Genomic DNA, 12304 nt, shown 5'->3' on the forward strand with positions numbered 1-12304 from the left:
TTATCATTTAAGCATCATTTCTTTTACCTTTCCAGTGTTCATGTATTATCACAGCGGAAGATCATTTCGCCAGCTATCTTGATTCTTAACCTGGCAAACCTGCTGTTTAAAGTACATCTCTATTTTTTCCTATTTAAATCTTAACGACGAGAGAGCTGGGAATGTGGAGAAGAAAATAAGGAGGAGAAAATGAATAACCAATTGTCAAATCTCACAGCTATTAACTCAGAAAAGCATCATTTTTTCCCTGTCTTCCCCTCCCACAGACACTCCCCAAACGTGATGTCTCACGTCATAAAGCTTATCAATCTCACATAATGTTTTTGTGGTGTTACTCACCAAAATCAATCTGCTGAGCTGCTACTGTGGGAACAACCATCCCTTCATATCTCGTCAGAGTGTTTAATTTTTCTTTCTCATCCATAATTTTATAGTGCTGCTTATAGTATTAGTCTGTAAATTAAGTGTTTGTAGTATACATTGCATACTGCTAGAATGCATTTCACACAGTGAACAGGAGGAGAGCTGTGTTAAAGTCTCAGAAACATTTGGATTTGCCTTTTCTTTTAGCAGCTCTCTCACCATAAAGTTAAGCAAACAGGTCAAGGGGGAGACAAGGTATGGTTCAGCTCTCAAAAAACCAATAGTGGAATGATGGGTAAGTGAACCACTAACGTTTTTACTCACTTTTCCCTCTTCAGCTATGACAGGGGATCTACATTCAACGTGTTTGTGGGAAAAGGTCAACTTATTGCTGGGATGGACAAAGCTCTGGTCGGCATGTGCGTGAACGAGCGGCGCTTCGTGAAGATTCCCCCCAAGCTCGCCTACGGAAGCCAAGGCGTCTGTAAGTGCAGCAGCAGGCCAGGGAATAGCTGGTTGTGCAAGTGATTCAGCAGAACAGATGATAGAAAATGGAGTCAAGGGTAGAAATTGCAAATAGTGAATTTTAGAGATATTTTTCCCCTGCTCAGGGGTGTCCTTAAGCCTATAGCCTGGCTAATCACTCCAGGCTGCAGGCAGAAGAGCTGTTGACTGTAGAGGACCTTCAGCAAATGAACCTTGCTACTAAACTTAAGTATTTATACCAACCTCACTCTTAAATAGTTATAGTGTTTTGGCATTGCAGGTCTTGTCAGTGCCAAAACCAGCTTTGCTCTGCAGACTCAGAGGCAACAAATGTTAAATCAAGAGCAGTTTTCCTGATGGACATATTTGATAACAGTTCATGTTGCCAGATTCTCCTTCCTTTTATGAAGCTGCAGGAGTGACAAGGGGACAGGGGGGATATAGACACAAAAAGGATTAAGCTGTACATAATGGATTTTATTTAGGGAACATGTAGATTGGTTTCCTTTTTGCTAATATACTGTATAAAAAGGGAAATAAACCAGGTTGTGTTGGTTGTTTTGGTTTGCAGCTGGTGTGATACCCCCCAACGCTGTGCTCCATTTTGATGTGCTGCTGATCGATCTCTGGAACTCGGAGGACGAAGTGCAGGTTCAGACTTACTTCAAACCTGAGAAGTGCCCTCGGACAGTCCAGGTGTCTGACTTTGTACGATACCATTACAATGGGACCTTCTTGGATGGGACCTTGTTCGATTCAAGGTATGCAGCTGGGTTGTGTGTCTGTGTGCCTTTTAAAAGGTATCTGATGTCACTTTAAAGCATCACTTCCTCCCCTTCACTGGTTTAACAATTAATGCTGGTTGCTCAGGAAGACAAGAGATTAAAGCTAGCATCATAGAAGTGTCACTAATTTCCTCAGGGATTATGGGACAGCAGTGCTGACTCAAAGCAATAAAACAGAACATTATTTCTGCATGAACATTACCCCAGATTCTTTATATTTTTTAAAAAAAATCATTCCCTGTATTTCTATTACTCTTTACTGCAGTCAGCTAATATTTTTTATAACCACTGCAGCATAGCTTTTCAAGTTAGATACAGGCTTTATAAACTAAGCAGAGTTTGTGATGAAATTGAGCTGCTAACACTTTCATACTGAGATATGAAGTTTACAGCATGTGTACTTCGTTAAAGTTCCATGGAAAACGATGCTTTAATAACAGCTGCCTTTATGTTTGTGAGCCATTGTTTCAAAACCTCTGTTAGGTTCCTGAAATAGCTGAGTCCTCTGGAGAACACTTACCCAGCCAGCCCTGGGGAAATCCAGGAGCAATGTATTATTTGAAGCAGCAAGTTGTGAGTTATATTGTGCATAGTGTGTGGCTTTTGAAAATGAATATTGTTCTTTCCTGTGGCTGTCTGACATTTGGTTGTGGGGTTGTTTTTTAAAAAAAAATATTTTTTTGCTTGTTTTTAGCCATAATCGGATGCGAACTTACGATACCTATGTGGGAATTGGATGGTTGATTCCTGGTATGGACCAGGGTCTCTTGGGAATGTGCGTAGGAGAGAAGCGCATTATCACAATACCACCTTTCCTGGCGTATGGAGAAGAAGGAGATGGTAAAAGTTTTTTTTTTTGTTGTTGTTTTTTTAAATCCATATTTTAAAACAAACTTGTACTTTTGTGTATTTTAAATTTATGGGCAGCATTATTACTCATTTCAGACAGATGGAACAAAGTGGTGGGAAGAGAGGTTTAAAATGCATTATGTACAGGATTGGGCTGATGAGAAAGTAAAAGTGTTTTTTTACTTTGACCAGTGGGTTGATTAACAGATAATATTGTTCATACAATTGTAATCTTTATATACTGAAATTTTATTTCAATCAGACAATATATAATCTGTGATTAATATCTAGTAGCTCCAAAAACTGGAAGTCAGATGACTGCATAATTATTTCAGTGACTGCCACAGAGAGCAGAAAACTTTGAAAAAAAGAAAAATGTATTTTTCATTCCATTTTTGTTCTTTTTTTTTGCAACCAATGCTATAGGGATAACTATAAGATGGATTAATTGTCCTATGAGACTGTATGTAGCCTGCATGTGATATGGAGAGGTCCCCATGTGAAATGAGGGGGCAGTTAGGTATAGTTTGGGCTGCTTCCTTAAATTCTTTCTCTGCTGTGAAGTTTAGGAATGTGCCAGTGGTGTAGAGGGTTCTGTACCCTTTCTATGACTTCATTACCAATAACTGATAGCCATCTCCATGGATAACAAAACTTTGTGGAGTTATGTTTTAAAATTTTGCCGAGGTCTTGAGCTGAATGTTTCTCAGTGAAAGCAACCCACACTGTGCTTTGTGTATTGATGGAAAGGTGCTTTTTCACCAAGATACTCAATTTACCCTTCTAAAACTTCCATCATGTGGAAGTTGACTAAAACGGATGTTGCTGAAGAGGCTCTTGGTTTTGGTGAGGCAGTGCCATCATAATAGGAACAGAATGAAATTGAGTTGGAGAATTAAGTGACAGAGTCACACATGAAACAAAAAATGACTGACTAGAAGCAGATCCTGCTGATTTATTTTGAGAGAGGATGTGCCTGATGCTTGGCAGTAGGTTACTTTTCTTCATCAAACATAGAATCATAGAACCATAGAATGGTTTGGGTTGGAAGGGACCTTAAAGATCATCCAGTTCCAGCCCCTCTGCCATCAGCAGGGACACCTTCCACTAGACCAGGTTGCTCAAAGCCTCATCCAGCCTGGCCTTGAACACCTCCAGGGAGGGGGCAGCCACAGCTTCCTTGGGCAACCTGTTCCAGTGTCTGACCACCCTCACAGTGAAGAATTTCTTCCTAATATCTAATCTAAACCTCCCCTCTTTCAGCTTAAACCCTTTTCCCCTTGTTTTGTTATTAATTGCCCTTATGAAAAGTCCTTCCCCAGCTTTCTTGTAGCCCCTTCAGGTACTGGGAGGCCGATATAAGATCTCCCTGGAGCCTTCTCTTCTCCAGGCTGAACAGCCCCAAACTCTTTCAGCCTGTCCTCATAGGAGAGGTGCTCCAGCCCTCAATGTTTAACATGTTTAAGCTCCTTCTAGAACACCTGCTCTTTCTTAGCAATTTTCTGCTCTTAACACTTTTGTAGGTAAGGAGATCCCTGGCCAAGCTTCTCTCGTCTTTGATGTGGTTTTGCTGGATCTCCATAACCCCAAAGATGGTGTTACTATTGAGAACCAGCACGTGCCTGAATCTTGCGAGCGGAGAAGCCAGACGGGAGACTTTCTGCGATACCATTACAACGGCACGCTTCTGGATGGCACGTTGTTTGATTCCAGGTAACCAAACCATTCAGCCTTACACATCCCATTTCCAGTTTGACTTATCTGTCTTGTCCTTAATACACCCAAATACAATTCTTTGCTTTTCCTTTCTTTTTGAAATTTGTGTGTGGAGTTGGAGTCTTCTTAAAAAACCTCTTAGAAACCTTTTCAGTATGGGAAGACAAAGACCTGTTTTGTGTTATGACAGTATCACAAACGCCATCTAGGGGTGGTGATCCACCTGGTGAAGCCACCTATGCTTTAGACACGCATGCCTGAAGACTCTTTGCCCCATAGTTTATCTGCCAAATAGGTAGTATTCCTGAAGAGAGAGAAGATAAATATGATTCCCATTTTATGTCCTGAGAACTGTGAGTCAGTGAGCTAGTGGCTAGTTTGAGGTTAATCTCAGCACAGCCTTTCCTTTTGTGCTTGAAAGCTGTTTGCATTTTCGAGGCTAATGTCTCTAAAGACTGAATTCAGCAACGGAGTTTCTGTGATAAAGGAAGAGGGATTGCTCTCACTTCAGATTCAAAACTCTTTAGGTACATGAGCTTCATGTACAGAATTATATGATGAGTAATAAATACCCTTACAGCTTTCTGCCACTTTTGGTTGCTCTTCAATGAGCAGTACTTTACTCCCCCACTCCAGCTTTCAGAACACGTGGCACAAGTAACTAAAAAGAGTTGAAAATGAGCCACTGTAAAATGTTACACAAAATAAAATAACAAAATCTTTTTTTCATACTTCTACAACTGCTGCAAGCTGAAGATCAGGATCAGTTTGCCAACATTAGCTGAGTAGTGTGTCGTGTGTGCTGCTTCCCACGAGGAGGAGTCAGGGAATATATCTCCTGTAATTGAATTGAGGTGCAGTAAGGATCAACCTTGACCTCCCCATTTAGCTCTCCAGCTTGGTGGGAGGACAGAAGGCAGGAGACCTGCATCAGCAGCCATCACTTAATTTACAGCTTGTGAAAACTTGTAAGCTAAGAACTTTAAGCTTATCCACAGTGCACCTGCCCAGAACCTCTCTTTTTTGAGACGTAGATGACTATTGTCTGTAGCAATTAAACAATTTTTGAAAATGGCTGGAGTGTTTCTATTAGTGTTTTTGTCAATAAATAGTAATAAAGGCTTTGTAGACAGCAGCCTCTACATCATTCTGAAGCACTGACAGTTGTTAGAGGGCTTGTTTGTTAGAGTGTTGTATCCTGGCTTCTTGTGGAATTTACAAGAAAGGCCAGTGTCTGACAAGTGTCTGTGAAGAAACAGAGAGCTAATACCAGTTATTGAAAGCCTTGGAGCTGGCCAGGAAAAAATTTCTCACTAGTACAGGTAGAGTTGCGGAAGCACTGTGAATGGCTGGGGTTGAGAGCTCTGATAGTCTTTTCCTTCATTTTTTTTCCCCTGCAATATTCAGCTGCAGAGCTGCCCCTGGACAGCTGAGCCAGGGCTGTCTGGACTTAGAGCAGTTGAATAAACCTCTGGATTACATCAGGGTCCATATTGGTCTTGCTCTTTCTCAGAGTTACCTTGTAAAGATGAATTAAAACCTTTCTGTCTTCCCTTCCTTGGGTTGTGTCTTCACATAGCATGCTTTGAAAAAAGGCAGAAGGCAGACATATCATAGAATCATAGAATGGTTTGGATTGGAAGGGACCTTAAAGATCATCCAGTTCCAACCCCCCTGCCATCAGTAGGGACATCTTGCACTAGATCAGGTTGCTCAAAGCCTCATCCAGCCTGGCCTTAAACAATTCCAGGGAGGGGGCAACCTTGGGCAACCTGTAATATCCTTGTAATAAACATAATTTCTTGTTGTAGGCTTGTTTATTTTATCATTAGGTATTGAAGCAGATCTTTCAACCTACACAGAAGTGATTGGCATAGTTTGGAAGGGAGGGATGGTATTGATACTGTTTTGTGGTCATGACTCTTTTAATGCTCTGCATCCCAGGAGAACCCATTCATCCCATCTCCTGCTTGGTTGAACTATGTAGCTGTGGTTGAAAAAGAAGATAGTCAGAAGGGTGTCTCAGGAAAATGAACCTAAACTTTATCTAGTTGATAAACTAGAGTCGAGGTGAGACAGGGAAAATTTAAAGGAAAAAGATTATTTTTTCAGTTATTTGTTAAAACATGATTTTTGTTTAGTTTAAAATACATAAATAAGATTTTCTTTCAAGATGTGGTACAAATGCATTTGCAAGTAAGCTGTTACCTAGCCAGTGACCAGTACTGGTTAATAACTGGTGTGTGTGTCACTGACTGGTGAAACTTGGTGGCCTAGATGCATTGAATAGATGCATTTATCTCTCCAGTGCTAGTTAATGACTGTGTCTTTGACCTTAACTGGTGTAAGAATTGTGTTGCTGACCTATAACAAGATTCTGTGTTTTCTGGAGTACACCTGACACTGCTAAAATGCAAATATTTTCCATAGCTATTCCCGAAATCGTACGTATGACACCTATGTCGGGAAAGGTTATGTGATTGCTGGGATGGATGAAGGTTTGCTAGGTGTGTGCACTGGGGAAAAAAGAAGAATAATAATCCCCCCACATCTGGGGTATGGAGAAGAAGGAAGAGGTGAGCTTTACTTTTCATTCAAATCTTCCATAATTAACGATCTTTCCTTTATTGTTTAGTGTGTAGTTAAACTGTATAAAGTATTTGTTCCATTTTTTTGGCTTTTGAGAGGCTTATGCATGAGTTCATTGTTTTGTGGGCATGCAACTGACGGGATTACACCCAGAATTGGCAGAATTATTGTCATTAGCTAAATAGGCAGGATAATAAGAATGCAGAATAATCTCACGTGTAATTGGTGACCTGAAATTATTTGGATAATTAGTATTTCAGGCAGACTGGTACTTGGATGCCAGGAGCTCTGGAGTGTGAGGAGCAATTCCTTCCTGTGTGTCATGACGAGCTCTCCATGCTAAGAGAATTCATTGTGTTAAGTTTTCTTCCCCGTTCCTTCCACAGCCACAGGTTTTGTGGACTCCTAAGCCACCTCTGTAAACGGTGGATGCATGTAACAGCAAATTATCTGTGCATGTACAACATACAGTCAAGATTCCTTTGGGAAAACTCATTCCTACCTAAAAAGGTTGCTGTGAGGGGTTGAATAGGATAACCCTTCTAACTGTCAGTTCTACAGCTGGTGTTTCAAAAGGTGCCTCCTGGGATGTTATTTGGAAAAAGTGAGTTGGAAGAAAAGCCTCTCTTCTGGGAATGCAAATCCAAATTGACAGTGTAGAGAATTAGACTCCTCCAAAACCCACTCCTGGGTCAATCCTGGTAATACAGTTGCACATTATCCTGGGAAGGGGGGGCAGAAGTTGCTTGCTATCAGGACATTTTAAGGAAATATAACCTTCTGGACATGATGGCGTTTCTTGAAGCGTGAGAAGTCCGATGAGAATTTTGATGATGAATAATGAATTGGTACATGAAGTACAAATCAGTCATTTGGAGTAGTCACAGGAAATATATGGCTATTGCTTCATTGCTGCAGGATTTCCAGATTCAGAATAATGCAGATTTTTTCCTTCACCGTTGAACTGGTGCATTTAGTGCTTTTCTACTGGTTCTCTCTCCTACGTTGGGTGCAGAGGAGATGGAGTCCTTGAATTCTGAACGAGAAGAGCAAAATGCCTCTGTAGCAGACACAGTGGGAATATATATTCCTACGGGGTGCAGCACCTTGTCATCATAAGCCTGTTTGGGTTCCATTTCTTTCTCTACCTCCCTAATTTGCTTCCTATTTAGGAAAGATCCCAGGATCTGCAGTGCTGGTCTTTGACATCCACGTGGTTGATTTCCACAACCCCTCAGATTCGGTCAGCATTACTGTCAACTACAAACCTTCCAACTGCACCGTACTCAGTAAGAAAGGAGATTATTTGAAGTATCACTACAATGCTTCACTCCTGGATGGTACTCTGCTAGACTCCACGTAAGTAGATCACCTGGTAAAGAAAATGTCCCTAGCAGCTGTGAAAGCAGAATGAGTTGCCTGCAAAGTGGGCTGGCAGGGAGTAAATAATTCTGGAGAGAAAAATTGAGTTCTGATCTAGAATGTATTTTTCTTTTTATGTCTGCCTGCCTGACACCCATAGGAAGAGGAAAATAAAAAGACATATCTTTTTCTGTCATAGTATAATGGTGATTATTAGTAGCTGAGAGAACTAGGGTTGTTTATCCTGGAGAAAAGGAAGCTGAGGGGACACTTTCTGGCTCTGTCCAACTCCCTGAAAGGAGGGTGTGGAGAGGTGGGGGTGGGTCTGTTCAACCAAGGAACAAGTGACAGGACAAGAAGAAATGGCCTCAAGTTGCACCAAGGGCAGTTGAGATTGGATGTGAGGAAAAATTTCTTTGCTGAAAGGGTTCTCAGACATTGGAAGGGGTTGCCCAGGGCAGTGGTGGAGTCCCCATCCCTGGAGGGATTGAAGAGTCGTGTAGACACAGTGCTGAGGGACATGGGTTAGTCAGGGACTTGTCAGTGTGAGATTAATGACTGGACTGATGATTTTAAAGGTCTTTTCCAATCTGGGCAATTTAGGGATTCTGTGATGAGAGAACTGGGAACAAAGAGGATGTAGGAGTGTTGGAGAAGAACATAAACACTACAGGTGGGGTGATGAATCAGGCTGTCTGCCTGGCAGTCTGTTTAAACTTTTAACAGCTAACTTTTTTCCTTCCTTCATCTTTTGGATAGCGCCAGTCATCCAAATAATATTTTATTTTTGGAAAGCAAGTTGGGAAAAGCTATTTTTAAACAGGTTGTAATTAACACAGGAAGCAGCTCCTAGTTTTCACAGTGTACACAACAGCTTGCAGAGCTGAAAAGCTGGTTTACACTGAGGCACGTGATGTGATGCCGTAGGCAAGTATGTATGCAAGCAATGTGTTTGGATTCAAAACACCTTTTATATGGCAGGAGTGCTCAGTTCCTGTTTGGTAGCAGGATCCCAGGATTGTTGAGACTGTCTTAGTCAAAGCAGTTTATAGAGAAGCAAAGATCATGAATCTCGTGCTCCTAATTTTAAGGCTGACCTCCTAGCCACTGGATTGTTTTCTTTCCAAGTAACACTCTGTTGTTCAAGCACGTCCTGCAGCAGCACAGCCAACCCAAATAACCAAAGGAGGGAGACTGACAGAAGAAAGGGTCCTGCTGTTGTGACACATACCAAGTAAAAAGTCTTAACACTGCACGCTCTGTTTTTACCATCACAATACATGTTTTAACTTCAGGGGTTTTAACTCATGATAATTTCTAATTTTAGAAACAGCAAGGTAGAACTCAAAATACAGTTCAGTTCAACAGCACTAGTAACAGTTTACTGCCAAGTGAGCTGTCTTGGAGAAGTGACTGCTACATTATAGTGACTGATTTCATTAAAGGGATGGCTGATCCATGTGAAGGCACCCAGATCCATGTAGGTTGGTAGTTCTGGGACAAATTTACATCTGGAATTTTTATATCTGTTAAAAATTCCCAGCTTCATCAGTGAAAAATATATATATGAAAGGCAAAATACTTTTCAGATAAAATACTATTGATAAAATACTATTTTGAGATGAAATACTGTGGGGGTTTAATTGGCAGGATTAACCATTTTAATTGGATTTCATTCAAGAAGCCTGTAATTTTAGTACCAGAAGAGTTGTCCACAGTGGGGACATTTCTGTTTGGTGTTGGCTGTAACTTGCCACCTTGAGAACAACTTCAGGTGACTGCTTCATAGAACAGAGCATTGGGCATGGAGTTGATTTTTGGCAGTGATAGGACACTAACTAGAAACTGCCGGTTCTGAGGTAATTTTGAAATTCTGTATTGTATGTTGACGGGTTTTTTTATTTTTTCTCTTCTCCCCTCCCTCCAGACACAGCCTGGGCAAGACCTACAACATAGTTCTGGGATCTGGACAGGTGGTGGTGGGGATGGACATGGGCCTTCAAGACATGTGCGTTGGGGAACGACGGACAGTCGTTATTCCACCTCATCTTGGTTATGGAGAAGATGGTGTTGGTAAGTGTGTGAAACCTATTGCACATCCCCTTAGTATCTATTGAGTAACTGAAACACAGTTAAGTACAAGGACACAATTGAATGGGATTTTTTAGAGTTTTTCATTTCATTATTTTAGACACCCCCCCCATTCCCCAGTGAAATGAACATAGTGTCTGTGTTGCGTTTTCAGTCAGACTGTTACCGTGGCCAATAGAAAAACCATCTCAGTACAAAAGGGAACACACACCCCCAGTAATGCTGCTTTGTCACAGTGGAAAGCTCCAGGCACTCTGGGATGTAAACACTGTGGATGGGGGATGATGGGGAATTGGGTCCTCACGCTTGGACATGCAACATGTTATTCAGGAAACAAAAGTGAAGGGGACTGTTCAGCACTAATATATTAGAAATTCAGAGAAAACTCAAAATTCAGAAACTATATGAAGTGAATGTAAGATGTGGAACAGTATGGGTGCTGTTGAAACCCCAACATCAATACATTGAAGGCAGTTTGCTCTGTTTTAGAGCATTAGAGGCTTACACATTTTTAATGACAGGGACAACAATCATAAAAAGAACAATATAGATTCATAGATTCATAGATTCATAGATTCATAGAATGGTTTGGGTTGGAAAGGACCTTAAAGATCATCTAGTTCCAACCCCCCTGCCATCAGCAGGGACACCTTCCACTAGACCAGGTTGCTCAAAGCCTCATCCAGCCTGGCCTTGAACACTTCCAGGGAGGAGGCATCTACAACTTCCTTGGGCAACCTGTTCCAGTGTCTGACCACCCTCACAGTGAAGAATTTCTTCCTAATATCTAATCTAAACCTCCCGTCTTCCAGTTTAAACCCATTTCCCCTTGTTTTGTCATTAACTGCCCTTATAGCAGTGACAAGAACTCTCATCTCCCAGTGTGTGTGGTTGTTACTGGTCTTCTGAGTTAAAAGATGTGAGGGAAGGGAGTCTGTCGGGAGATCACCAAGATCAACAAACTCTGATACGTATGGAAACAGTTCCATAAGTTACTATATTCTTTGTGTAGCTCCAGAACAGTTTGTATTTTATAAAGACTGTCTGTCAGGCATCATGTGCCAAGCTTAATGGAGAATCAATTTGTCAGAAGAGATCCAGAAGCATTTTCACTTGTCTTCCGTGAAAAATTATGAGTATTATATATGCAGATTTTATACAATAGTATGAAATGATACAGTTATATATAATACATTGAAAATTTCCTCAGAACATAAAAAGTCTGCTGTGTTAAAACCCATTTTAAACATCCCTGTCCTAGGCATTTGCCATCATTCAGATTGCATTCGATACACGTGGTCTGAAACATTGCACCATCATTAGTGCTCTGGTGTATACCCAGGAATCACAACTGAGATGGCTCGTTTGCTACTGGCCAGAACTCAGAGGTGACCTCAGTTTTCTTTTTCAAGAATAAATTAAACTCCCTCTGTGGTTTCATTGAGGGAACCTCCCAAGCTGTTGCAACACTGTCAGTAGCACCTTGATACACAGTGTGTCGGTGAGATAAAGGAAAATTGATTCATTCCTGCAGTTTTACCTTTATAAGTAAAAAAAACCAAATGCAGTTTTATTATGAAAGCTTCCTTGATGTTTTGATCACCTCTGCTGAAGTGAACAGGAAGATTTAATGGGCTTGGGATCATGGGACTTGGGGGTTACAGCAGAGAACCTGTTGAAGCAGGAAGTTTAATGATGGATTAAAAGGAAATCCACTCTTCAACGTCAGTGAGGATAAACACCCCTCTTTGCTGTTTGTTGTGACAGAAGGAGAAGTGCCTGGTAGTGCTGTGTTAGTTTTCGACATCGAACTGCTGGAACTGGTGTCGGGCTTGCCTGAAGGGTACATGTTTGTGTGGAATGGGGAAGTGTCTCCCAATCTTTTTGAAGAAATAGACCAGAATCATGATGGAGAGGTTCTTTTGGAGGAGGTAAGCTGAGGCAATGAAATACTTGCAATTGTTTTCTCCTACCACCATCATCAAGGTGTTGAAGAATGGGGTGTTCCCTTCTTCTCCCTTCCTTCTTCTCTTCTCTCCTCTCTTCTCTCTTCTCTCTTCTCT

General features: G+C 41.2%; 1 protein-coding gene across 1 annotated transcript; it reads left to right on the forward strand.

Moving 5' to 3' along the window:
• Window positions 1–697: 697 nt before the first annotated feature.
• On the forward strand, window positions 698–12172 carry FKBP9 (FKBP prolyl isomerase 9; the record flags this gene model as incomplete). Its single annotated transcript, XM_010164257.1, has 8 exons — window positions 698–847; window positions 1421–1610; window positions 2329–2474; window positions 4007–4196; window positions 6630–6775; window positions 7961–8147; window positions 10078–10223; window positions 12009–12172. Coding segments are annotated over exons 1-8 (1257 nt in total), but the record flags the coding sequence as incomplete, so codon positions are not given.
• Between the last annotated feature and the right edge of the window lie 132 nt (window positions 12173–12304).

Source organism: Antrostomus carolinensis, unplaced genomic scaffold (genome assembly GCF_000700745.2).
Source record: "Antrostomus carolinensis isolate BGI_N321 unplaced genomic scaffold, ASM70074v2 scaffold42643, whole genome shotgun sequence".
NCBI classification, from domain to species: Eukaryota; Metazoa; Chordata; class Aves; order Caprimulgiformes; family Caprimulgidae; genus Antrostomus; species Antrostomus carolinensis.